General features: G+C 45.5%; 1 protein-coding gene across 2 annotated transcripts in view; it reads right to left on the bottom strand.

Annotated features, from left to right (window-relative positions):
- CACNA1E (calcium voltage-gated channel subunit alpha1 E) overlaps nucleotides 1-27778 on the bottom strand; it is a 475091-nt gene that overhangs the window by 24856 nt on the left and 422457 nt on the right. Inside the window, exons 28-39 of one of the 2 annotated variants that reach the window (XM_070267841.1) lie at nucleotides 25597-25757; nucleotides 24934-25071; nucleotides 23887-24088; nucleotides 22898-23062; nucleotides 22136-22246; nucleotides 18530-18613; nucleotides 17650-17775; nucleotides 14559-14624; nucleotides 10152-10243; nucleotides 9393-9558; nucleotides 4414-4541; nucleotides 1183-1279 (exon numbers count right to left, since the gene is read on the bottom strand). In XM_070267841.1, coding sequence (XP_070123942.1) covers nucleotides 1183-1279; nucleotides 4414-4541; nucleotides 9393-9558; nucleotides 10152-10243; nucleotides 14559-14624; nucleotides 17650-17775; nucleotides 18530-18613; nucleotides 22136-22246; nucleotides 22898-23062; nucleotides 23887-24088; nucleotides 24934-25071; nucleotides 25597-25757 — 1536 coding nt within the window. The remainder of the gene's footprint in view (nucleotides 1-1182; nucleotides 1280-4413; nucleotides 4542-9392; nucleotides 9559-10151; nucleotides 10244-14558; nucleotides 14625-17649; nucleotides 17776-18529; nucleotides 18614-22135; nucleotides 22247-22897; nucleotides 23063-23886; nucleotides 24089-24933; nucleotides 25072-25596; nucleotides 25758-27778) is intronic. The other variant, XM_023640670.2, reaches the window with a different exon arrangement.

Below are 27778 nucleotides of genomic sequence, written 5' to 3'. Positions count from 1 at the left end.
AACCAGGAGGAGGAAGAGCGTCTTGCATGCCATGCTGCCCTCCCAGCTCTCCCCACATGCGGCTGCAGGTTTCACCAGGGCGGAGTTTAAAGAGTCTCAGCAGAGGCAGCTGTTCGGCCTCCCGCGTGTGGGAGTCACTTGTCACCATCCCAAGCCAGCTCCTTCCCATTGCCCAGGCTGGCATCTTCCTGGGCCTAAGTCTTCTTCCAGCTGCCTTGCTGTGCTACGCCCCAGGGAGCCCACGCTTCCCGCCTGCAGCACCAGGAGAAGCTTCCTTATCTAGTGGGCTTGGCCTCGGACGGTGGCTTGGCAGAGCCGCTGGGATGTTAGAGTTCCCGGGCTCTGGCAGAGTTGGAGAGGGAGGCCTTACATGCCCCGAACAATGTCCTCGGTCTCACAAACAAGCAGTGACTCGGCAGTTATGACAGAGCCCTCAGCCCCCTCAACAATATACGGCAGGACCCTAAGGCAAGAAATGTGCTCAGGAACACTCCATCATCCACCAAGACCCTCCCAGATCCTCTGAGCTATTGGATTCTTCCACACACCACCAACTCTATCCTCTTTCACCCCCTCTCAGCTCTTGCCCTAATCCTTTACCACTTCTCACCTCCTGTCTGTCCTACAGCTTTTACAATCGCTTGTGGCCAACCTATCCACGAGCTGGATGGTGGGCAGAGGTAAGGATGACTAGAACCACACTTTGCTACAATCCACATGGCGTGATGATGCTCTTTTGCTAATAGGAGGCTCTCTGTTTCCAGTGAAGGGAAACCACAACTCTCAGCTGGGTTAAAAAGATTTCTGTATTCTCTGGAAGAGGGAAGGCCCTCTGGTTAAATGTACAGATTAAGAAGGAGTGGGGAGAGAGACAGAGAGTGTGTGTGTGTGTGTGTGTGTACACACACATGAATGAGTGTGGACATGTGAAGAAAACTGAGAAAGTTCAAATTGACCTTCATTATTGAGTCCTTAACTCTTTTTTTCTGCCTTCCCCCCATAACGTGCCCTTCTTCCTTATGTAACAGCTGCTGGTTCTGGGAGGGTTTGGACCTCTTTAAACTCAAAGGAAAGCAACATGAAGGTTCCCTCATGTGGCGCAGTGGTGGTGGAGCAGAACGGAGAGGAAGGGTTCGAAGTTGTACCCCACCGCCGGTCATGGCTGGGGAGTGGCAGGCAAACCTTGCAGGCCACCCTGTAGGGGCAGTTTTCTCCCAGGCCCAGAGGCGGCGAGATCACCCGCACTAATTTGTACATATCCTTATACGGGATCCTGCCGCTGTAAAAGAAGCACAGGGGGTTAATAGGACACTCAGAGAAGGGTGAGAAAGAAATGACAGCTTAGCCAAGAAGGGGATGGCTAGAACAGGAAGAGCAGCTTCTTTCCTTGGGCTTGGCAAAGCCAGACTAGGAGAGATTGAGAACAGTAAACATTGGAGCACTAGCCCCTTGTGAACAGCACTGTCTCCAATTTTCTAAGGAAATCAGAGCCCGTCCAATGCCCAAAGGTACTGACTAGCAACCAAGATCACCCAAGATACCTATACCTGGCCAGATGCAGAAAATGGACCCTGGCTCAAGCTAGGCCTCTAAGAACAAAGCCTGTCAATTCACAGATGCCTCTGGCCGCTGTCAGGAGCAGGGGCCAGGCTGCCGTGAAGTGGACCACAGAACATTTTGCTTTTCACAGACACTGATTACAGTCAGTTGCTCAGACCTGCCTGTCCGGGCAGGGGGAAGTCAGCATCTTTCTGCAGACCGGGAGAGACAAATTCCCCATTAGGCTAATTAGCAAGGAGCACAGTTGGCACAAGAGAACTTGCCAAGGGTTTTGCTTCTCTTTGTGGCAGATTTTTCCAGAGTTCAGCTTGGGCAAGCTCCGTTCTACTAGGTGGGAGCCTCCTGGGATCCGTGCTCAGAGAGCAGCCTGGGAGGGAGCCATGGCCATCCTCCTCCCAGCTCCGCTCCTGCCACCCAGCCCACAGGTGGCTTGGTGGGATCCAGTCAGAATTGTAGGAACAATATGACCTATCTCACCAACCCCTTTTCACATGAACCTGCTACAGAGTTCTGGCTTTCTGCGGAAAGGATGGAATCAACACATGATTCATTTTCAGTGGCTAAAACATCTGATCTGTCAGGGGCCAGAACAAGGAAGCAATGGCTAGGGATCTGCAGATCTGGACAGATCCTGCTTTGAACCAGGGTTTCCACCAGAAACTATACACATTTTCATCTCGGAGCATCCAGGCCTCGCCGGCAGCCACGTCGAGACCAGGGCTCTGCCCCAGCTTCATTCTTTCTAGTCTTTTCTTGATTTGGGTGTTGATTCCTCCTCTTCTTCCAAATAGCAGCTCATCAGGACTTCCAAGTCTCTGGATTCTTCAGAGGAAGTTAATTTAACCATTTGTTCTTTTCTTTCTTATTGAGATTGGGATGTGGATGGGTTGGTACAGGCGACAGGCTGATGTTCTCTGCAACTGCATCAGTCTTCTTTGTGAAGACACTGGCTCGCTTTATCTTTGTTAGTTTTCTCCCCCCTCATCTCATAGACAAGGCCAATGAAACCCTAACCAGAACAAGTGATGCTGTGAATTTCAAGGCAGACAGAAGATGTTCTCCTTTTTCTCTTTGTTCTCTCATAGCTCAGGTATGTAAGTGTCGTGATGAGTCCTCATGGAATTGTTTCTTCCCAGCAGCTGGAATGAGTGCAGAGGAGCATGTTTATTGCACATGGTGTTTGGGTCCCAAGATAATATGAAACCACAGGAAGCGGGGGTTTCTGAGAGCCAAGGACAGCTGAGTGAGGCAGGCTAAGCAATGAACTCCTTTGCTAGCAGTTGGCTTCTCCTCTTTCAGGTGAATGAAGACATCCCTTCCTAGGGTCCCAACCCTATGGCCATTCATGCTTTACAGACCAATTTTCCATGCTTTCCAGTTGCATTGCTATATGGTTATTGTCAATTATAATTATTGTCAATTATAATGTTACATACATGATTTAATATAATCATCACAAGTAGCCTTCAAGGTGGGTAGGTGTCATTATCACCATTTTTACAGATGGGGAAGCTCAGAGTGGTTAAGTGACTTGTCCAAGGCCACGAGCTGCTAAGATGCAGGCCTGGCTGCATTCCCCTCTAACACACAGCCCATTGCTTTCTAAGCAGCCCATCTACTAGAAAGTAGGCCCAGAAAGAAAAAGCCATTACTTAGCCATTGTAATAGGAATGGACTTAGAGAACTCTATCTAACTCATTAATAATTGCTGAGGGGAAGAGGAATTCTGATTCGCTCTTCTAATCCCTACAGCAGTGACCCAAGTTCAACGGCCTCACAGGAGGATAGATTTTGAAGGGGTTCCAGGTGGAAGCAACATGGGCCATTCTCTGAAGGATGGCATTTCTTGTAGTATTTTCAGAGGGGACCGGAATGGATAGATTGGTGAGATAAGACCCTAAGGCTAAGATGACACGGGACAGAAAAGTTTCCGTGGAGTGAGTGCTCACAGAACCCTTACCCTGTCCTCAAATGTGAGGGCCAAAATGTTGCTTTTGTCCTCTAAAGCAGGGATCAGGAAACTTTTCTGTAAGGGGTCAGACAGTAAATATTTTCAAATTTGAGAGTCACACCATCTCTGTCACAACTACTCAACTCTGCCTCACGATGTAAAAGCAGCCACTGACAATACATAAATGAGTGAGTGTGGCTGTGTTCCAGTAAAACTTTATTTGCAAAAATAGGCAGTGGGCCACAGTTAGCCCATGGGCTGTAGTTTGCCAGCCTCTGCTCTAAAGCCCAAAAGGGGCATCATCACTTGACATTGAAAGAGACCTAGGGAAGTTATCCCTGAAAATTCCTGCCATTTAATTCAGTTTCATGCAATAAAAATCCACAAGTATTTAAGGGATCAGTTGGAAAAACAAGTTGCTTGGCTTTTAATATAATTTCAGAGTTATCTGAAACTGTACTTTTTGTGGGGGTTGAGAGAGAGAAAACACTGACCACGATGACCAGATGTCCAGCTGGCCCAGAAAACCCTTGTCAACTCCCCTGATGGCTCAAAGAAGTCCACTGACCACTCGTAGGAAAAGAAGAAGAAAGGTTATTGGAAGCTCCTCTGGGGACTGAACCCAAATATTCAGAGTGAGGATTGTGTGATGAGATTGGCAAAGAAAGGGAAAAGCCTGTCACAGAAGGAAAGAGAGAGGAAAAGAAGATAAAGAAGCTAAGTCTTTGATGACTGGCTTGATACTAGCATCAATCTGAGGACCCGGCCTCTTCCCTGGGCCACAACCAAGAGGAAACTCTTCTCCTTCTGTAACAGGCAAGCATTTGAGTGGCTCCAATTCCAACCTCTTCCTTCAGGCTTTTGATATGGACCCCACCGGGCTCGCTGAGAGGCCTACGCACCATGCAGCTCTGTCATATTCTGCCCAGACACGGACAAACTCGTCCAAGTGGTGAGGCCCCAGGATAGACGAATCCCGAGTCAGGTACTCAAAGTTGTCCATGATGACAGCCACAAACAGGTTGAGCATCTGAAGGGCAAACGGGAGAAGAGGAGTTAGGAGAAACCTAAAACAGAATTTTTTTTTTATTGCTTCGAGGCAAATAAAGAATTCCAAAGTTTGTAAGGCTGAAGTTCCTCACTAAAGCACTATTGATCTTGCTGAACACATTTTCATTATTTGTTCCACACACCTTATTGTGTGGGCATTATGATTTCACTTTCTATGCCACTTTATATTTGCAAGGTACTCCATGGTCACTTTTATTATCTGTTCAATTTAGTTAATTGTTATTGCAGCACCAGCAGCCACAACATTCTCAAAGCCAGAGGAAGGCAAGGCCTGGCACCAGCCTGCCCATACAGCCTCCCACCCGCACGCTTGCTCCACAAAAGGAGCCCGAAAGAGAAATGGTGAGATGTCGAGCTGACTGCATGGCTTACTGTGTGACAACTTGAAGCTGTTCCTGGCTCTTAAGTGGCTTCCAAGACCCTGTTCTCCTGCTCATTTGTTCAACATTTATTGTGCACCCACTGTGTTCCACACAGAGATCCAGGTGCTGGGGATGGGAGATAAGAAAGTTCTTGTCCAGAGATATATTCCCATGCCTAGCACCTTGCCTAAAGCACAGCAGACCGTCACTAAATGCTGATACTTGAATATCCTTAAAGACTGACTTAGTATTTAGTAGAGACTGTGACTTATTGGGAACATACAAATTGCTCTAAGAGCCATGAAAGAAGTGTAGACAGTTTACATTGGGAACAGAAAGGAGTATGAAGGCAATTTCTCCTGGCTGAAGAAAAAGTGTCTAAGAGGATTGATGCTTGAGCTGGGTCCTGAAAGACCAGGAACTGTTCACCAGACAGACATGGGCACAAAACCAGGTCTTTTAGGCAGAGGAGCCAGCACGAATGAGAGAGCACAGAGGTACTGAGGGATGGGGAACATTCAGTCAACCCTGAGGGCAGTGCAGCTGGGCCCAAGGGACAGAGCACAGAAGCGTCTTGTAAACCATGCTAAAGAGTCTAGACTAGGGCCAGCGAACTGGCCAGAGAGTAAGTATTTTAGGCTTTGTGAGCCATATAATCTCTCTTGCAACTATTCAGTTCTGCTCTTGTAGGGGGAAAGCAACCACAGACAATACGTGTGAGAATGAGCATGGCCGTGTTCCAATAACACTTTACTTATGGACACTGAGATCTGAATTTCATATCATTTTTACATCATGAAATATTATTCATCTTTTGATTTTTTCTCTCAACCCATTAAAGAACGTAAAAACCATTGCTAACCCATGGACCAAACAACAACAGGTGACAAACTGGATTCAGCCCGTGGGCTATAGTTTGCCTGCCTCTGAGCTAGACGATGCAGGAGGCAACGGGAACCACTAGAGGGGTTTATACTCAGAGAGAAACCAAGGGATGTTAGTATTCAGAAAGAGCCCCAGGCTGCCACATGGAGGGTGAGTGGGAGAGCAGCGGGAGAGTGTTGGGGTGCTCCTGAACCAAGCCAGTGGCAGGACAGTAGCACAGACAGGAGTAGACAGTTAAAGGCAGTAGACTCGACAGGACTTGATGACCACAGTGAAGAGCATTGTTGTTTCTTGGTTATCCAGCACCATTTACTGTATTTTTGGTCTCTCAGGGACCCGCCCCTTGCCTATTCCCATTAAAATGGTTCAGCGGGGCAACACCTGTGACCAGGCCTCGGCCAGGCATTGAATCCCAATTCCATGGGCCACAGTGATTGGGGATCCAATCAAGGGCAACAAAATGGCATTGAAACTTCTGGGCAAAAGACTTGTCCTTCCCTGTGGGTCTTGAATGCGTGAGGACTGAGGCTTAGAGCTCCTGCTACAGCCATCCTGGAGCTACAGGGTGGGGGTGTTTGAGAAAAGAGCTCACATGGGGGAGGCTGGGGGAAGAGATTAGAAATAAAGCAGTCTGGTTCTGGTGATGTCACGTGAGCCTCAGATCAAGCTTGCTTAAGCCTGTCCTGTCCCGGGACTCTTCATTTACATGAGCCTATAAAATCCCTTTTCGCTTAGGCCAGATGTAGCTAGGATTTCTGTTGTTTGCAAGTGAAAGAGTTCTGCCTGATAGAGAACAACTGGCTATTGCTGATTCCCAGGTTAAGTGGCTGGGTAGACGGAGGTGCCAGATACACAGACATGATAAGGAGACAGTCTGCAGGGAGGACCTGGTCGGAGTCTTCTCTGCAATACAGAGAGACTGCTGGCTGCATCCTAATAACCAGTCTCCTTTCTTCCTTCCTCCCTCCATCTCGCTTCCTAGGATACAAGTGCCTAGAAGTCTAGCCATCCTCTGTCCGCCTACCATGAGGATGAAGGACACTCCCTGGAGATGATGGAGCAGACAGAGGGAAGGAGTCTAGGGCACTAACCACTCTGTGGAGCCTCTAGAATAAGCTTGCACTGCCTTCCTCCAGATTTCTCCAATGTGCCCGGGGAATAAACACCCCTCTTGGTTAAGCTACTGTTGTCCAGGAAGTTCTGTCTCATGCGGCTGAACCTAATCCTAACATAGGCCTTTCTTTCTGTTGCTGAGAGTGGAGCCACAGTGAGTTTATTCAATCACTCCTTGGGGTATAATGGGTTTTCCATGTATCCACACATTTCTTTTACGCTGTTTTCACAGTACAGTACCTATTATTAATGTTAACAAAAACTATTAGTATTAACGTTGCTTTACATTTGCATAGTCCTTTATAGTGTGGGGTGTGCATTCACACCTACCATTTGTTTTAACGCTGCTCTAACCTTGTGAAGCAGATTTAATTACCACCCACGCTTCAAGGACACAAGCACTGCCTCTATACATTTGTATTCTTAGCTCTAAGCACACGGCCTGACCCATCACAGTGCATCAGTAAATCTTTCTAGAGTAGTGGGTTTGAGTTGAGAAGCTGTGTGACTTGCCCAAGGTCACAAAGTCAATCTCGCATAGGGCTGAGATTTGAAAGCAGATGATCTGATACTGAATATAGCCTCTTTAAAAATATCATTAATGTGAATTATGCAGTACCCTCCATCTCAAGATTCTAAAAGTACCTTTATAGTCTTTAATTAATTTTCCAGTTATATCTTTGGTTTCTTTTAAATATTTATTATTAAACATTTAAACCATGTAGGATACAACTTAGATGTCTGCCTGCCCTTCTATACACTCCATTTCACCCCACCAACTAACACTGATATCCCTGTATGTCCTTCCTCCTTCCACTAAAGGTGATGGGGGGAGACCATGCCTTGCTGGCAGCTTTACTCCAGTGCCTAGCTCAGTGCAAGCCTTTTTCTTTTTTTTTTTAAAGATTTTATTTTTTTCCTGTTTCTCCCCAAAGCCCCCCGGTACATAGTTGTATATTCTTCGTTGTGGGTCCTTCTAGTTGTGGCATGTGGGACGCCGCCTCAGCGTGGTTTGATGAGCAGTGCCATGTCCGCGCCCAGGATTCGAACCAACGAAACACTGGGCCGCCTGCAGCGGAGCGCGCGAACTTAACCACTCGGCCACGGGGCCAGCCCCCTCAGTGCAAGCCTTTTAATAGCCACTCAATAAAAATGTGCTGAATATGTGAATGAATAAATGTAAAACTCTAATAGCATCATTCAAAATTTTCTTTCAGTTATTTTCATTATACTTCCATAATTTGTAAATAGGATACTATTTCGTGTTCTTTTTTCACTGAAAAACCTTTCACACCGATGAGAAAGAAGCGTATTAAAATACTGTATGAGCTCACCATGCAAATAATACTCTCATTATCAAGTCATTTTTCTTCCCATTTTACAGAAACTACAAAAGGGAAGAGATCTTGGCCAAGTGCAGAATAGCAACAAAGCCAACAGCACAATGTGGGCTACCCAGCGTCCAGTTAGTTTACTCCCTGTTACATTAACCTGCTGACCACACAGTCTATGTGCAAGCCACTTCCCCACACCTGAGAGCTGGACATGTGGCAAGTCCCCTTGGGGTCACCTTAAAGAGGTCAAAACACCTGGACCCGAGAGCACTTTTTTCATTAATTCACTTTTTGATGCACAACCATGAAACTGACCACTTTTCAGTGGCATAGCTTTAGTTTTAGATTTTTGTACAGCCAGTGGCATTAGCAGCAAAGCTGAGCCAAGGGATGTCAGGGTGGCCAGACACCAGACTGACCCTTTTATTGATTTGGTAGCACCTCAGGCGTTATTCTGTTTATCACTGCTTGTCTGATTGGCAGGGTAGAGATTTCTGGATGCTGGTGTGCTGATTCATACTTTCTCCCAAAGATAGAATTAAGAAGGCACCTAGAGCTTCTCACAACTTTATAAGTGGGTGTATTCCACATATATTACCCAATTAATATTTACTAATGCCCAAAGCAATCATCTTTTCACGTCTATGCAGCTAGCTAACTGTCATTGAACATAAAGACATCACAGGTCAGGAGAGAACCATGCCTTTACATTGTAGACTGTCGTTATTCTACTCTTGTTAAAAGTCTCCAAAAGAGACATAAGATATTCTTAGCCCTTCTTATAAGACAAAATACCTGAGGTACAGAAGAGAAAGAATTTACTCTGGGTTACAACAGATACAACATGAAGCTTAATGTTGTATTCACCAAACTCTACTCTACTCGTCATTTCTTCTCACAACAATCCTTCTCGAGAAGCAGCAGACTTCTCAACCGTGGAGAGTCACCCACCCAGGAGTCTGATATGCACTCTGGCCTCCAAGAGTTCTCTGGAGAAGGACCTGCTCCTTAACTTGGGCTGGAGCGTGTGTGCGAACATAAGTTCAACGCAACATCTCTTATCTATTTATCAGAGGGGCAGGCCACACCCCAAGCCAAGAGCACAATGTTGCTCACCAAGAAGGAGCAGAAGAAGATGAAAGAGACAAAGTAAACGTAGGCAAGATCAGTGCCGCAACGCTCATTCTCGTTCTGCCCTGAGGGTGCGGTGGTGTCCGGCTCACAGCCTTTCTCCCCGAGGCACGACAGCATGATCTCCTGCCAGGCCTCACCTGTGGCACTCCTGAGCCCAAAAGACAGAGTGGTTAGTAGTCCAGGTCGGGTGTCCTATCCTCTCCGTGGCCCTCTTGCCCAATCCACTCACCCCTCTCTCTGCCCTCATCCCAACAGGTTCTCTTTGTGCTCAGTTAGCCTCCCTCTAGTGCTTTCCATCCAAAGACGGCGAGCACCAAGGAGGTCTCTCTTGGGTTCTGCCACCTCAACCACTGCTTCTCTGTCTTTTGAGGAGTCTCTGCTGACAGCGGTGGAGACAGTGGTGGGACTGTCTAAGACCCCACGTAAACCTGGCCATCCCAGGTTTCAGCCCCTAAATGGAATTTGGTCTGCAAGAAACTGTGCTGGCCTTCCCCCTCTCAGAGACTGAAGTTGCAATTTTCAAATTATCTACTGAATTAAAGATGTTAAAGTTTTCTAATGTCATCAGAGCAGTTTTTCAGAGACATTGCCCACCCTGCCACCCGCCCCCACTCCACCTTATATCCTGATAGGAGCAGAGCAGGCAGAACAAAGAGACAAAGCAAAACAGGAGGAAGAGGCAGACCAGCTCTGTCTCCCTGGGCAGGAGAGCTCCAGCTATGACAGTCACGCATCCAGTACCTGAAGAGTAACATGAGCGACCCAAAGAAACTCCGGAAGTTGTTGTGCCGGTTGATGTGACTCTCCTCATCTAATTTTATGTTTCCAAATACCTTGAGGAAAGAACAACAGAAAGTAACGAGCATTACTGAGCTGTGTGATGTGGACAGCACATGGATATTAGATGCACCTACAGGGTTGGCAAACCTGCATGCATGGCTCCTCCTGACAGCCTCACCCTGAAGCATATAACTCAGATCCAGGGGGGTTGGTGGACCCCATGCTCTTGGCTGAAATGCAGAGTAATGATATTCTCCAGTGCAGCAAAGAGGATGAATGCTAGCAAGGACCACAGAAGGCAAGATCTTTTGAAGTCATTCTGCCTGAATGTAGTTCCTCCCACACCTAATTAGGTCTTCTTATTTCCATGGTACCTGTCACCATGGTACTCACCATAGTACTCAAGCAGTGTGTCAAAGACATTACCCGATCACAGGAGTGCAGGGAAGGAGCCGCCCCTCTACTCCTGTCTCAGGCAGGAATGATGGCCACATACGTATTTGCAGAAGATGTGATCTAGGGCTTGGGCAGATGCTGCCCTGGAATCTGCAAGCAGTGTAGGTCAGAGAAGGGCATCTCTGTCTCCCTTGGATATGTTCCTATTCAGAGTGAAATCTCAGAAGGTTGATACGTCTACAACACAGAGTCCGTGAGAATGAACACACACAAAACAAAGTCCAGGCCAATAGGATACAGAAAGTCAGGACAAGTGCATACTTAGAAAAAGAAAAAGGATTTGGGCAGATATGACTATAAAGCGAAGTTTTCTAATCTGCTGTTGCCCGCTGGGCTTAGAACGCAGTCACCATACAAATTCATGTGGAAAAAGAGGGACAACTCAGAGATCTTTATCCACGGACAGTGAATAATGATGAACAGTGCTGCCTGGAGCCAAGCTCGACCCTAAGTCTCTTGGATGAGAAGGGAGCCCCAACACATACACTTTTCTCCCCATCCATGTTTGCAGATAACAGGATCTATTCCCACAAGGCAATGTTCGTACAACTGAAGGCTTACAGGTCACTTTTCCAGCCATTTGAAACAATTTTCAGCCTACATGTAACATGCTTTAGTTTATCTAATATATGCTAAACAGAACACATTTTTCCCCTAACAGTTTTTAGAATGTGCAATTGAGGGACAATCTCTGCCCCCAGCTATTTTGCTCAAATAACTCCCACTGACACCTGCTTGGGGAATTTGTTCTCAACACTGTTTTTCAAAACCCAAATACTACTTGTCTCTTAGGGAGAATGGAGGTGGCAAGCTAGGCAGGGCTGGGGAAGAAAGGAACGAAAAAGATGAGAAGCTAGTGGCCCCCAACAGGCAAATAGTAGTACTGAAAACATCCCAAATAATCAAATCTAGTTCTGGACACCCCAGGAGGAAACTGTCACATATCCTTGCCTATATTTACATCTCCCTCTCTCTTTCCACCCTCTTGGTTCAGAATCCATGATTTACCCTGATTCATCACATAAACACAACTCACAGTGTTTTTGCTCCCTATGACACTCCTGAAGCCATCATTAGCTGTCTTCATTATGATTTTCTCAAACCCTTTATCCAATCGTGAACTAGTCGGAGGACACGCTGTGATTTTGCATGAGGCATATGTGTAACAGTCAAAGAAACCAAAGCTGTTTTGAATCTACACTAAGATAATTTTCAAGCCAAAACTGTATATTTACTGCGAAGGTGGTCTTTAAGATTTTTCCACTTTTTTTAAAGCTTTTCACTTAATCCTTGTCACTAATGCAAGTCTCCGCATCAAAAGGTATGGAAGAGAAAGAAGGGATGCAGAGACCCATCAGAAAACTTAACGAAAGTATAGTCTTAAATCCATTTTCACTTGGAATCACAGAACTTTAGAACTAGAAAGGACCTGTGAAGCCATCTATCCAACTGCTCTACTGTACTGGTGAGGGTGTTAAGGCCCAGAGAGGTTCAGTAACTTGACCAAGTTTACACAGCTGGTCATTGGTGGAGATGAGGCTGAAAACCTCATCTCCTAATGGCCTGTGGCCCCAGGGCTCCTTCCCCAACTCAGCAAGTTACTCCTTCCTTCCATCTTCAGATTCCTCTGCAAAGCGCTCTTCTTCCAAAGAGCCTTTGAAAGTTTAGAATAACGGTTCTTCCCATAGATACATCCTGTTGCTATTTAAATCCTCCTAACGCTTGTCTCCTGCCCTTTCGTGTCTTTCTCTTTGTATGGATCCCTCTGCTTTGTCCTGATTATACGAGATGCAGTCTCTCCAGTCACAAGCTAGGTGTCCACTTTGTGATGGTGCAGGCTCTCTGTCACAGACCAGGATGAGGACGGCCAGCTAAAGGCAAGTCACAGTGGGAATGCCACTCATGTCTCTGTGGAATGGAAATAGTGCTCTTATTTGTTGGAAAGAAGTCTAAGGGCAATAAAAGGCATTACAGTTATTGCAAAGATCACAGTTTCATGACTGAACAGCTCCCACTTCCCACTAAAGGGTTAAAGAAATATTAGTATTTGCTTATTGGTGGGAGGAGAGACAATACAGAGAACATATAGTACCGTAAGAATATGGGCTGTGGAGGAGACAGAGCTGGGTTCAAATCTCGGCTCTCCCACCTACTATCTGAGACCTGAGCATCTTAAAGTTACTTAACCAAGCTAAGCATCAATGGAGACAAGGAAATGCACCCATAAACATTCTTACATCACTCCTGAATACATTAGTCATATATATCTTGAGTGTTTGGATGTATTTTACACGTGTATATATATATACATATGTATATATACATATATATGTATGTGTGTGTGTGTGTAGAGAGAGAGAGAGAGAAAGGAGAGAAGAGGGGAAGTGGGGAAGGAGGGGTTAAGAACATCCATTTAGCGCAGTGTCCGGCATACCCAGGAATTCAAGTAATGGTAAATAGCATTATCATCATGATCAGTAGTAAGAGTAGCAGGTTCGTATTGGAGATGGTGTTATTCTAGTTTATTTTGCTTGAAGACGAAAAGGGGCTAAGGACTATCTTAAGCAAGGGCAAAAAAGAACTTAATTTAGTCAAGTTTCACTTGGCTGTTCAAGAACATTTTAATTCTAAAATCAAATATTTTAGTTAGAAGGAACTTAATAGAAGAAACCAAGCTAACCTTAAACTTCAGCAGGTTCTGCTTACAACACACCCCTAACATCGTCCTTAAATCTCTACCAAAATATCCTCAGTGAAAGAGAACTCATTACTTCTCAAACTAGTCTCATCCTTTTTGATAGTTGACATTCTATTGTATTTTTGGAGAATAAAACTCTCCCGTAACGGGGTTAGAAGACGAAGAAAATTAAGAAGCGCAGGCAAGAAAGAGGAACAAAAAGAAGAGACAGTTCAGAGATGCTCTGGAAAGGGCTACTGACGCATCAAGCCCTGGAGATGCGTGCAGCGGCTGCAGATGGCAGGCACCACTGAGAAGACAGCTGGCAGTCCAGGGGCGGCCAGCCTGCCTGACTGCAGGAGACTGCCACTTGGCTTCAGTTCTCTGCTGGGGGATGGTCTCCACATCTCAAGTCAGAAGACTAGCCTCCCTGAGACAAGCAGCAAGCCTGTGTATCTGGCTGGATGGGTTGCTTACAGTGGAGTCCGCCTATCGCAAGTGGCAGTCACCTTAGAAAGATCTTTTGGCTTCTTCGGCTCAGTGGGCCTCTGGCCACCTGCATAAATACCTGGGGTAGAACCTGATCCACTTCTCAGTTCCAAAACTGGAAAGGACATGGTAACCCAAGAGAACCGTCCAGTAATCTGTGTGGCCTTTTGAGCGGAATTAACTGGAATGTGGCCCTTGGGTCTCCCTAGGATTTGGCCAGGAACTCTACAAATCATTCCCAGTGGTGGGGCTTAGAGCATAAAACTCATTCAGGAGTGAACTCAGACAAATTTTGCGTTGCTGTGTACAGGAAAAGAACCATCTAACCTTCTTTGAGGCTTATCTCAAATATGAGAGATCCTGAGCAATGGATCCTCATGAGCCTCACCCCCTCCTTGGTCTCATGGGGGATCCCTCTGGCTAAGAACAATGGTGTCATCTTTCCCGTGGTTCTGCTGTTGTGCCCACAGAAGTCCAGCTGCTTCTAAGTCAGCACCATGACCTGACCACCTCAGGGTTCTGGTACAAGCCCCTGTATCAGGCCGCCCTGAATACCTGGGCAACCTGAGTGGGGAACCCCGCACATGTGACATTTCCAAGGTTACATTCCAACAAAATCTCGGGAGCATGCTCCTGGGCAAGAAGGGGTTCTTTAAAGCACCCTCAATTTTGTATGCTCAGGCTGGCAAGCCAGAGACAATCTGGGCAACAACTGCCCCCACCAGGCCCCTGACGCACCAGCTCACCTGCATCCCAATGATGGCGTAGATGAAGAAAAGCATGGCAATCAAAAGGCAGACGTAGGGCAGGGCCTAGAAGACAAGCAGAGATATGATGGTGAACTCGAAGGCAGGCAGTTCCCATGCTCAACAACCTGCAGTCGCTGGCAGTACAGGAACTCTTGCCCTGAGGCTGCCTTAAACAGAGGGCTGGGACTCTCTATTCCCTGGGGCTGTTCTGTTTTGGGGTGCCACTTTTGTGAGATGCCCATGTCCTCTGACAGACATGTAAGCTGTTGGCCACAGAGAGGCTTGTAATTTACCTTCTGTCAAGAATATTCCTTCCCCCAGAAGTGTGGCCCAGATCTCCAAGGAGAGCGGGGAAACTTTCTGGGCTTGGGATTCATCCCACTTTGCATGCAGAATATTAATAACCTGGTCAGTTGTGATGCAAATGACATAGTGAGCATCTAGCTTTGGCTCCCAAAACCCTGTATTACCCCTTCCTACTCCCTCACTCAGTGGGAAGCCCACAAAGAAGAATCAGGAAGCAAAGTGAAATGCCTTGGGTTTCAGTTGTTTGTTGGTTCCTGGAAGGCTCCTTCATCCTCTGATGAAACATCTTTTTCCAATGTTTAAGCCACCTGACATTTCATTCTGTGTCATGCAAAATTCCAAAAAGCCTTTTAAGTGTTAGCCACCACAAATTCTGCCACAAAGCCATGAAACCAAAAATTCCATACTGTGCAAGCTTACTGCCACTTTGGGATGATAACATTTCAATTGTCATCATGGGGTAAAGGGAGCAAGCGAAGGAGATGTAAGGCAGGGTACCGCCCTCAGTGGCGGGGGGAGGATGTAGACACAGGGCAGTTCGGTCTGGGGCCAGGGTGGGCACTATAATTCTGGGGTGATCTTAGTGCTGACATGGAAGTCTCCCTTCTTTACCATCCAGTGGGCTCCCTGGAAGACAGTGCAACTACGAGTCTCTACTCCATCTTGAGGGTGTCCAGCACGAATCCCGGGAGATCAATTGAAGGCTTTCAGACTGCATGAGGATGGGAGAGCTTATCAACGCAGCTAACTAAATGAGGAGCCCTGGGAGCCTTTTACAACTTGAATAAAGGATAAAATTAAAATGCAACTGAAAGTTGGTGGGAGAATCCCCTCTCCAATGAAGTGCGGATTCCCAAGATCTGTGAAGAGGAAAGGCTGCGTTTGGAGGGGCCGTGTGCAGACTCCCTCTGCTGAAAGGACAGAGTAGGGAGGCAGGCTTCCTGCCACTGGGGGCTGCCACCTTCTATCACCTTCTCTGTTTACTTCCTGCCCTTGTCCTACCTTCTCCACTCTAACGTCTCCAGTCCCTGGTTCATCTCTCTCTACCCCCAGCTTTGGGGAAAGGACCAAAGATTCATTTTTCTTATCATATTATAAATTCTAACTCAAAATAAGGGAAAAGAGGGAAGAACTGAGTAGGGGCAGTGGAGAAGTAGGTGATGCTCAGGGATGGGTCGAGGGTGCGTACAGGCCACGGCGATGCTGTTTCTAGTGAGTGGCTCTCTGCTGTGTATTTGCAGAGGCGGCCTTTCTTAAGCTGACTTTAAGAAAACATCTTCTACACTGTGTTCCAGAAAGGAAACACCTGTCCATCACAGTGTCACCTGGAGGCAGATTCATCTGTTTTCACCATGCTCTGTGCATTCACTGGAATAAGCCAACCATTTGGCCATTAATTTTTGACAAGCTTTTCTTTGCCCTCAATAGCATACAATTTTACAGAGAATAGGTGATCGTGATAATATGACAGGCTGAGACGTATTTCTTAAGAGACTCACAAACAACTGTAGCTTGTTGGGCAGGCATCTAAAAAAGGGTTTAAGAACATCTTGTGTTTCAAATTCTAAATCCAAATTCACCTGAGACTCAGATGGCAAATTCTTGCGAAAGTTTTAGATTTCTCTTCTGCCATTTACCTTTGCAAAAATAGTTTTCATTGAGGTAAGTCCTTTGTGGGAGTTATCACACCAAACAATTACTCTGGATATGATAAAAATGTCAAGGTTGATCGTAGGAGCCGCACAGCCTTACAGCTGGTCTCACATCTCAAACCCCCGGGGCCGTGATAGAGAAGTAGGTTAGCAATGATGGTGTGGGGGGGACTCCCTTCTCAAATGATGAGAAACCATGAAGTCACTGGACTGCCTTCTTTAGTTCCATTTGTAATTGAAACATGCAAATAATTAAAGAAGACAAATTTAGTGAATTCACGATTTCTCCTCTTTGAATCAATGTCCTCAAATTTACTTTTAAAACACATTCATTGAAAACCTCATTTTTTTAATAAGAGGAAAATAATAGGCATTTGGACAGCACTTAGGCCCTCAAAACCTTAAAAACAAATTAATTATGATATTTGCCAGAGCCTGAAGATATTTCAATCTGTTTGGAAAACTTCTTTTACTGGAAATCTCTGTCATTAAAGTGGTCTCACGCATTGATTTTTAGCTTATTATTATATATTACACATACATCTCTGTACGGCCCCGTGAGACCATTTAAAAGCAGCTCACCACATTAACCTTGCCCAGACATCCTCTTAGTTTGTAGGACACAGAGGTGACCATTAGCATGCCATACATTCAGTGGTTCCGGAAGTACACACTGATGAAGACATGGGTGCAACTAATATGAATTGTCTTGCTGTAAAACACAACTCAAGGAGTCCTCTGAAAAGCTGTTATGTGAAATAAAGCCACGGATAAGTCCCTGAAAATGCAGAGGATGTGTGACTACAGGTGGCTGGCTCTATACATGGACAGGATTGCTGAGGGGATTTTGGAATTCCTAGGGAGGGAGTACACCTCATTGAACAAGTCCTCTGCCTCAGGGGACCCAGAAGATAACTGAGTGATAACAAAGGTGAAGTGTTTTTCCAGAATGGGATTCTATCCAGTTAGACATAAGCTGCCTGCAGCCTGGCTGAGCCATGCTATACCTAATGCTTCTGACAAACACCCATTGCCAGAGGTGGGGGCCTTGTGTCATGACGTCATGTAGCCTGGCTGTGATATGACAGGGCCACCTCAGCTCTCAGAGATGAGGAGCCAGTGCCTCTTACCTTAAAGGACTGGACGAAGGTCCAAAGTAAAATACGGATGGTGTAGCCCTGACGCAGAAGCTTGATGAGGCGGGCGGCTCGGAAGAGCTTCAGAAAGCTCATATTGAAGCCACTGGTGTTCACCAGCTGGTGGACCAAAAGGAAACATATAATTAGGGACATTATGGTCATTTAGAGAATCTAAGCACTAGTATTTGCGTATTTATGCCTCATTCAGATCATAAAATTGGACATGGATTCTGTCTTTCATTTTTAACCCCATCTCCAGCTGATGGGCCAGTGAGGACCAGCTCTCCAAGCCTTCCCAGGCCTGACCTCTATTCACAGGTGGAAGGGTATGGAAGTAGCCCAGAAGGGTGGCTTGAACATATTAGATAAAACTGGCCTCCCTAGTCTGCTATAAGTGGTCCTAACTCTGCAATTACATGCCAAAGAGCAGACCTAATAATCCCTCTAGCACATGTTCCATGAGAGTTACAATGAGCTCTCCAAGCGTTCTTTAGGATGCACAATTTTAGGGAAACAATTCAGATCTAACAACTTTGAGGGCAAAGATACTGTGCCTCTTTTGTATCTCCCAAAGACTCTAGCAGAACACTGTGTGTGCATGCCAGGCCCCTTCTGGTACCCTCTGTTCCATTTATCCCATTAGATGGCTGCCATTTGAGTTATTCACATGGAACAAAGCCTTCCATGAGATCCAGCACCACTCCAATGTTTGCATTTTCTGGCTAATGCTCAGGAGGGAGGAAGTGAACTCCTAACACTCAGAGGGCTAGACATTTGGTTTGGGGAGTTAAAAAGAGACTCAATGTGCAAAGGACTTTTTTAATGCTAGTCCAGGGCCAAACTTAAAGACAAGGATCGAGGAGCCATTCACCTTGCTGTCTGTCAGAATAATTTCTGTGATGCTTCCGATCACGGTGATGAAGTCAAAGATATTCCAGGTGTCTCGGAAATAGTTCTGCCAAGTGAATTCAGTCATGGGAGCATCAGAAAGAGGAGGAAAAGAGAACAAGAAAGAAAATAGAAAAAAGACATCTTTCATTACATAATTTTGCCGCTTGGAATTAAAACTTGTCAATTCATGTAGAAATTCATTCTAACTTTGGTTTTACTTTCCTATTTCTAACCAGAAATGCTATTTCTCCTTAACTAATTTGGGAATTTCCCATTTGGGAGGCAGTTTCATGACTATTTGAAGACCTTGTTTTTGAAGCTGTCACCAAAAAGCTCCTATGTAAGAAAGAGATTTGTGGCCAAGACTATAAGGACCAGAAAAGAATGATCATCATTGTCCCCCACAAGACAGTAAAATTACTTACAATATTATTTTAAGGTTTCTGCAACTATAACTTTTAAATTATCTATATCATATCATGTGAGTATAATAAGTATACTATAGGTATACTATAAGATAACCAATAAGTATACAGTTCTGACTTTCAATCAACAAATGTTACAGAGCTGTCCTAAATGACTAAAAATCACAGATGGGCCAAAACTCTCCTTCCAACTCCATTGAACCTTTTCAAACCAACTGCTGATTAGCAGTAGAATGAATAGACTTCATCTTTTCCCTTTTTTCCGCTCTGTAACACCTTTCAAGGAGGTGTAACTAAATAAAACATAAGGAGGCAATCATAAAATGAGTGAGTTGAAGGAGAGAGAGGAGAAATAAAGGACCCAGGAAATGCACCAACCAAACAACACTCCACCTAAGAGAGAGGGGGGTGCTCCCATCTCCAGGGCTCAGGTGAACACAGACCTTGGACTATAGTCCTTCAAAGAAACAGGACACTTGGGTTTCTAAGAACTGAGCCCCTTTGTCCTTGGGCAGCACCTGCCATAAGAGACTCTCAGAACGCTGGAGAAGTACACCCTCTCCCATCCTCACCACTGGCGTCAGTGAATCCTTACTATATGTGCCAGATACTGGGCCAGGTCCTTGACATTCTTTCAGTTCATTTATTCCTCCCATGGATCCTCTAGGTAGGTAGTGATAAATACCCTATTTTAAGAAAATATTGAGCGGTAGGGTTGGAAGGAGAAGTGGGGAGAGATGTACAATAGAGAGAGAAAAGGAGTCATGGGGAGAGAGAAGCTACATTTAATGAGCACCTACTCAAGACTAGGTTCCTTGGGTACATTACCTACTTGGATACACACAACAAAGTATCTAGGGCTATAAGGTAGTGATTGTTATCTTTATTTATGAGTGAGAAAACTGAGACTTTGAGAGTACTGTCTGATTCCAAAGCCACAGGCACCTGCCAGGCATGTAGAGAAACTAAGGCACACAGCTTCACAAACTCACTTTCTGTTAAGGACACCTACTCCTTCAGGAGGGAGGCCAAGACGAGTCTCTAAGTTCCTCAGTTCTCAGGGGTCTCCTTTTCCCAACCTGGGGTGAGCTTCCTAATTCCTGGATAGGCTCCCACAGAGTAGAGAGAAGACAAACCTAGGTCTCAGAGGACAGAAGCCCTGGATTCCAGCTGAGGCTGCTTTACAACACAGTATAGCATAGAATAGGAGAGTGCAGTATAGGTGGGTAGATTATAGTGGACAGAGTGTGGGCTTCAAAGTTGGCCGGACCAGGATCTGAACCCTGGCCCTGCCTTTTACTAACCTTGAGCAAAGTGTTGAATCTTCCTGAGCCCTAGCTCATCCAGAAAAGAAGCAAAAAATAATGCTGATCTAATTGAGCTGTTATAAACCTAAAATGAATAATACGTTAAGCATTTGGTATTTAATAGACAACCAACGCATGTTAATTCTCTCCCTCTTTCTTTTTCCTTCTTTCCTTTTTTATTCCTATTCCACTTTGCAATTCTACTGCCTTTTATTGTGAAATCTTGAAAATGCTATGCAATTATTCTGAACTTCAATTTCCTCATTTAAATCAACAACAGTCATAATAATGATAATGATGGTATCTGCCATTCCTATTTCAGAGTCATTGAGAAGATCTGACAAAATAGTATATATTAGGGTACTCTGAAAACCCTGAGTGTTACATCAATGTAAGGACTCATTTGGGACTAGTAGTGCCTTTTATAGTGTGAAAATGCCTCTAGACCTTGTATGAAAATATGGGAGTGAGGGTGGGAAGGAGGCAGGCTTTGGGGCCGAATCATCTAGTTAAGCTTGTAAGTATGTATTCAGCATTCACCATAATTAGACACATAATTGGGGATTTGAGTCACAGACAATGTCAATACCACATGCAAGTAATCAAGACGCATAGAAGAATTCTCCCTGTTGTGGCTCTGGCCTCTCGCTCACCCTGCTCAGGGCTAGACTGTGTTATAAAGTCATCTTTGCTGGTGGTAGTTTCTTTTTATTTTTTTACTCCCCAAGTCTCAAAACACTCAAAAGGGAGTCAAGCAAACAACAACACAGCCGCCTGCAATGGGTTCCCTTCAACTCTCCTCCCCAAACCATCAAATTAATGACTTTTCAAAGAACCACTAGGAGACCAAAGCAACCCTTACAATCAACACTCACAATTACCAAGCCCGGAGTCCCTGTTAAAGCTGCTACCAGACAAACCCTTAAGCAGATAATAAGCAAAGTTTCTCTTCTTGCAGGGAAAGTCACATACACACATAATTTGAAATGGTAGCTCACACACGAAATAAGTGTGAAACAGCTGTCAAGTGGGTTTTATCTGCATCCCACTGATCTCACTGTAAATGCTGAAGCAAGGTGGGAGCTGGCAGAGAGGATTATTTTGTTTATAGGACACTGAAGCAAAAGGCCAGGTTTGCTTAACACTCCTGAGAGCAGACGCAAGATTTTACAAAACAATTATAATTACTTGGGGAGAAGTAAAAAAAAGGAGCCTTGCCAGAAAAACTCATCCCAGCCCTTCCCAAACCTGATTCCAGAATACCCCCCACCTTTTCTCTCTCACCCATATACACACACACATTAATGGTCGTGAACCTTTGCAAGTTTAAGTAATAAAGATTTATTTTTGTTGGCAGAAATTACTCTTCATGCAACTAATGGGAGGAGGACAGTTAAGTAAAAATCTATTCTCTGCTATGTTTAAGGCTAACAGGGACAGATATATTCCCATCTGAGTTATAAAATTTTATACCTTTTCCCGGTAAATAAGCACTCAAGGTTTATTAGTTTAATCCTTGTTTTGTTCCTTATCGACATAGAAATCGCAGTTCTAGTAAGACCCAGTGACTGTCACCCCTCGATCACTGACAGAATCTGACAGGACCAGAGCTGATGGCTGGATGAGTATGGAGCTGGGGATCTGGTTTCCTTTGCCCTTTCTCCTAACACCCTCACACATCATCTTGTCTCTATGGCAATTTATTGAGCAGTCGATGTGAGCCCACCATTAGGTGGGCAGGAGTGTGAACCATTTCTGGAATGGCGGTAAGCACCTTCCTTCCAACAAAGGCTGGGAATGCACCTAAAAGGAAGGGAAGACAAGCGTGATGCTGGGATAGATTCCGTGACATACCAAGAAGCCAAACGCAATGATCTTTAGGACACATTCCAGGGAAAACACCATGGTGAAGGCGATGTTCAGGTACTTCAGGGCCAGTTCATAGGTACAGGGAGCAGAGTAGTACTGCCAGGAAGAGAAAAGAGGAGAGAAAGAATCAAACCCGTACGGTGAGAGGGGTATTCTGTGTCACCGAGACTGGCCATCTCTCATCCCTGCCCTTGGGGGACACCCTAGTGTGTGGTGTAGGAGGAGAGATGGGCATTGAGTGCTGGAGAGAACTACGTATCCTGCATAGCAGAACAAAACAAAAAATAGGAAAACACAAACTATGCCCCACTTAGGCTACTTATTAGCCAAACACCCTGTCTTCCTAGAGATGAAGGTGGGCAGGCAGACACATTTTCTGGAGTTAATTACTTTACCATTTAGTACTAAATAAGATCAAACCTCTTCCAGCACTCCTTTGGAACCCCATGATCATCTGTATCTCTGCACATTTCCAGCCTTGTCTAGATCTGAATGCCCTCACCACCCTTGGTCTTGGGATTTACTGGACTGCTATTATACGTTTCACTGCATTTTTCCCAAAAGACCCAGAGGCTGGGCTGCTGAGCGAGACAAGATCAAAAAGAGATTCCACAATGGAAAAGTAGGTAAGGAGGCAACAGACTGGTAAGTTGGAGTATTTCTGCAGTGTCTGGGGTGCACACACAACTGATCTGTGAGGGAACAGTCACTGAGGTTCAGCTCGTCTGAGCACCGCCACCCTCTCACCTTCATCATCAGCACGATGGTGTTCAAGGCGATCATGGCCATGATGGTGTACTCAAAGGATGGGGACACCACAAAGTGCCAGACACGGTACTGGAAGGTGTGCCTGTTCTGCGGCATGTAGCGGGTGAGGGGTTTGGCACTGATGGCGAAGTCGATACATGCCCTCTGTAGGAAAGTCATGGTTATTAGTGCAAGCTCAAATTCCCTAAACCTTGCACATTGGTGGCTCTCTGTTAGATGGTTAGAAGAAGAGGACTATATGAAAAAAAGGGTAGGGCTGGACAAGCAGAAGTAAAAATGGCACCAGGGATTATCTGGACAAAACTATAGGTGAGATGTCACTCTAGAGGAACACAGAACTGGAAGGGTTCTGTCACATGGGGTAAGGACTTAACGGTCATTGATAATGTCCTTTTTCATGGCCTGAGGCTGAGATGTTTAGGGAGGAAGCCTTATCTGATGCCTTTAGTCAGAAGTAGAAATTTCCCTATGCATTCTTATAGCACATTATTTGCATTTCTCTTATAGACTCTAACAGTTTCTAGTTCAGTTCTCTTACAAAAATAATGAACCCTACAATGTGCCAGAACTATGCTTGCTGCTAGAAAAGCAGTAACCAGCAAGCCATATTCCCTGCCCTTACCTCAAATACATGTCACAGACGGACACAGCCAGGTAAGCAGATGTCTTAATGCTGTAATTTTGGCACACTCCTTTTACCCCCATTTCTAGACTATGCACTGCATAAAGGTAGGGATTGCATCTTAAACTCTTTACGTATCTTCCAGGTCCCTGTGCCTCACCCACGTGCCTTAAACAGAGCCGATGCTCAAAAAGCGTTTATTTAATGACAGAATAAATAATTTTTCCCATCTTCTCTCTGTAATTCCTAGTGAGGTTAAGAAAATTCAGTCTTCCTTCCTAACACTGCTGTCCGAGAGTCCTTTCTGGAACCCCTGAGCCCCACACTCTAGACCACTGGTTTTTACCTCATTCTTCTCCAGGCTGCACTCCTCCATCATCTTGTCACCTTGCTCCTGGAAGGTGATGATAATGAGAGCCACAAAGATATTGACAAAGAAGAAAGGGAAGACTACAAAATAGACCACGTAAAAGATGGACATCTCCATGCGGTTGCTGCGGCTTGGGCCTCGGTCTTCCTCTGTCACATCAACAGAATGTTGCAAAACTCTGTGGGGACAGAATGATGGGGCATGGATGGTGGATGGCAACCTGGGCAGCTGCTCTGACTCAAAGCGTCATTTGGATGTGTGCCACCAATTATATTTTCTTATCTGACCTCCTTATCTTTGCAGAGCCAGTATTAATTTGGGGGGTCCATATTAACCGAGTTGGTGACGATTCAGGGACACCCAATCGCTGCTCTTCCTAGCCCCTCTTCCATCATGCACTCAACTTCTAAGCAACAGAGTGACATTATTTTATAGTTAAGGCTGTCAAAGTCAATACCAAGAGACTCCTGGATTTCCATTTGGCATTTTGCTGCCAACTAGAGTATGCTGCCACCAGAAAGTGGTATCTTAGTAATTGCCAAGTCTCTGTAAAATCAGCCTTCAGCTATGGGCAGCATAAGAAATTGCATTCTGTTGTCATCTTTAAAAGAGGTGTGTTCACAGAAAGTGTCTCTGGGTTCTTCCAGCTCATTCTGAACCCTCAATCCTCATGTGCAGAGCCAACTTGGAGGACAAATCTGTTTAACATGGCCCCAGGGACTCTCCCAAGGGGTTCAAAACTCATTTGTTCTATGGAGTCTGATAGCTCCACTCAACTCTTCAATAATTGGCTAAACATGAGGAGTTTCAACATTTCCCTGACTGTCATCTCCTTCTCAATTTTTGCCTTAAGGCTTTTCATTCTTCCTCTCTTCTGCCTCCCTCACCCACTCATCACCACTTACTTTCCCCGGTACAATAACAAAGGGTTAGCCTCATTCATCGTGAATCAGCTTCTCAAGGCAACCACGTGGTCCTCTTCTAGCTCACAGACAAGCATGCCAACTCAAACTCATCACTCACTGAGGCCATCCTTCCCCCGTGGAGACAGTGAAGAGGGTCAGCAGGGCCCAGATAATGTTGTCATAGTGGAACTCATGGCGCTTCCATTCTCGGCCTTTGACCTCCATCTTGTTTTTCTCATGATCTACATAGTTGCCTCTAAAACCAGAATAGAAATGAAATAGGGCCTCTTCACTATAGCTCATGGAAGATTAAGGAAATTCTATGGACTTCAATAATGTAGGGTAGTAGTGATCAGCATATGAATGCAAGGAAGAAGGAATTTTATTGAAGGCAGTGAATTATCATGGAATAAAAATGAGATTTGGTGCCCAATAGACATGGAAGATTAAATCCTAATCCTTTCACTAGTTGCTGTGTGACCTCAAACAACTTACTTAAGTTTTCTGAGCCTTAGCTTCCACATCTATAATATGCAAGAAAATCTGTCTCAAAAGGTCATTATAAAGATTTAAAATTAGAAACTGGATGTAAAATACCAAGTACCATGTCTGACACAAAAGTGGTGCTCAATAAAAATTTAGCAACCTATTTTGCATTTTTCCTAAAAGAGGAATGGAGACGGATAAGAGAGAAAGAGCAGACTTATCTATAGAGGGTCAAGTGGGCCTCATCGGAACACCCTTTGGCAGAAAGTGAGTGGTCTGTGCTGGCGGCACTTACATGCACTCTTTCTCGGTGTCCTTGGAACTGTCCGTGCAATAAAAGAACTTTCCCTTGAAAAGCTGAACTGCGATGACAGCAAAGATGAACATGAAGAGCTTGTAGACGATGAGGATGTTGAAGACGTTTTTCAAGGAGGTCACCACACAGTCGAACACAGCCTGTGGACAGAAGTAAGGAGCCCTGGGCTGTGAGTCCCTGGAATGGCCTGTGCATTTGCCTAGAGCCGAGTTAGGGCCACACCACCACCCGCCAGCCCCACTGAGAAGGTGCTCCAGGAAATATCGCCCTACTAAAAAGTGACACTCATGGGGTTCAGAGCCGGCTTCCAAGCTGGTCACGACTACAAGGACCAACCCCTGGGAAGGGAACACATGCCCTGAATCTGAAAGTAAACCCAAAGCAGAAGAGACCAGATGGCATCGGTCAATAGAGGGAGTCCTCTGAGGAATCCCATTAGGTGTACTCCACTTAGCGTGAAGCGCAGAAATTTAGTGCAGAAAGGGATCTCTGAGATCATGAAATAGCTTGTCCCTGACCTTACATCTATTTGGTGACATTCTTAGATTTGATTTATATACTGAATATATATTGTTTTCTCTTTACCTTTCTAAATGGACCAGAGAGTAATAATAAACTATCATCTCTGTTCATTTTAATGATAATTTGTAATAAGTTCATATAGTTGTCCCAATTATATTCGACACTTCACATAAATGTTCTCCAGCTTACAGCTGGCTGTGTTGGGGATGCAGATTCAACAGATGATGTGGGAAGAGACCGACAGCTGCCCTCTCGTAGAGATGGGAGGATGCGGCAGACAGCATCAGGGACTTGGACTTCCATTAAAGGCAATGGATCTGCCTCTGGAGAATCCATTCTAGGCCCTAAGCCGCGAGGAGTTACATGGGAATTTGACACATTTCAAGCCATTTTTAGGTTATTTTCTAGGTTTTTAGGTTTGGCTCACTGGAGAGTCTAGCCTCATGGTGGCGCCACATTTGTGCGGTTCGCTGTTCCCAACACTGGTGAACATTGCTGGCTTAATTAGTTCAACACTGCGGGGAATGTGAGTGACACGCAGCCTTGTGGAAGCATCACAGCCACCTACACTTCCCTCAGGTTACGGAGCTGCAGAGAGCAAGAGGAACCAGCACTTCCTAATTAAATGGAATTAACGGAGATTGTGGTCACCTTCCCCAGCCTGTTAACTAATCTCATCACGCCATCTGCACTCTCCTCAGGACCCCAACACAGCTCGGAGGAGATGACACAACTGGAACCTGGGCTGCAGCTTATGGCAGTGGTTAGGGCCCCAGGCCTCCCAGCCCAATTCTGTTGGGGGTAGGGCAGAAAGGAATGAATATTTATGGGCACTGACCCAGGCCAGACCCTGTGCTGGGCCCATTACCAGGCGGGAGGGTGGTAATGAACAGTGTGTGAAAGACTGCCCGACACTGTGGGAGGTGCCTCCCCCAGGAAGGAAGGCAGGGCAGTGAAGGAGGAGAGCGGGCAGGGAGGACACTTCCTTTGGAGCAGGAGTATCTCTCCTGGGGAATCCATGCAGGCGGGCCAGGGCCCTGGGCTCTCAGAGGAAGCCACATCTCAGTCAGTTTGGGGCTTTTCAGAAATGACTTTCCTTCAGTCCCAAGCCTTTGATAAAACCCAACTGGTTTTACCACCTCTCTGCAGAGCCAGAGGGCCGAAAGGGAAGCATGTCCTGAGGCCAGTATGGGGTGGTGATGGAGGGGCATGGAATATCAATATTATAAGAACTCAGTGGGAAAGGGGAATTGGAAAGTGAGGGGGAGTTGAGGTCATAAGACCCCTCCCCCAGCTTTGTCCTCTGTGGCTGGCTTAGGAGATCAGGCCCAGGCAATCTAGAGGGATTGCTGGGTTTTCTTACAGGGACCACCTGCATCAGCTTATTTTGTCCATATCACAAATGTGTCATTACAAAGTATCTCCATTTTCCAGTTCAAAGAAAGTCAAAGAAAAAGTAATTTGCTCTGGGTCGGCTCCTAAGTGCTAGAGCTGAGCCTGGCACTCAAATAGGTTCCTTTCCACGTGGACAGGGGTTATCAAGACACATTCCAAGCCCTGCCCCTAGAATCTGGCTCTGTTGCTCTGCGTGGGCCCAGGAATCTGCACTTCAAGAAGCATCAGGTGACTCTGATGCAGG

This window comes from Equus caballus, chromosome 5 (genome assembly GCF_041296265.1).
Source record: "Equus caballus isolate H_3958 breed thoroughbred chromosome 5, TB-T2T, whole genome shotgun sequence".
Classification (NCBI taxonomy): Eukaryota; Metazoa; Chordata; class Mammalia; order Perissodactyla; family Equidae; genus Equus; species Equus caballus.
The sequence above is the reverse complement of the archived record's forward strand: the minus strand, read 5'-3'. Positions and strand labels throughout refer to the sequence as shown.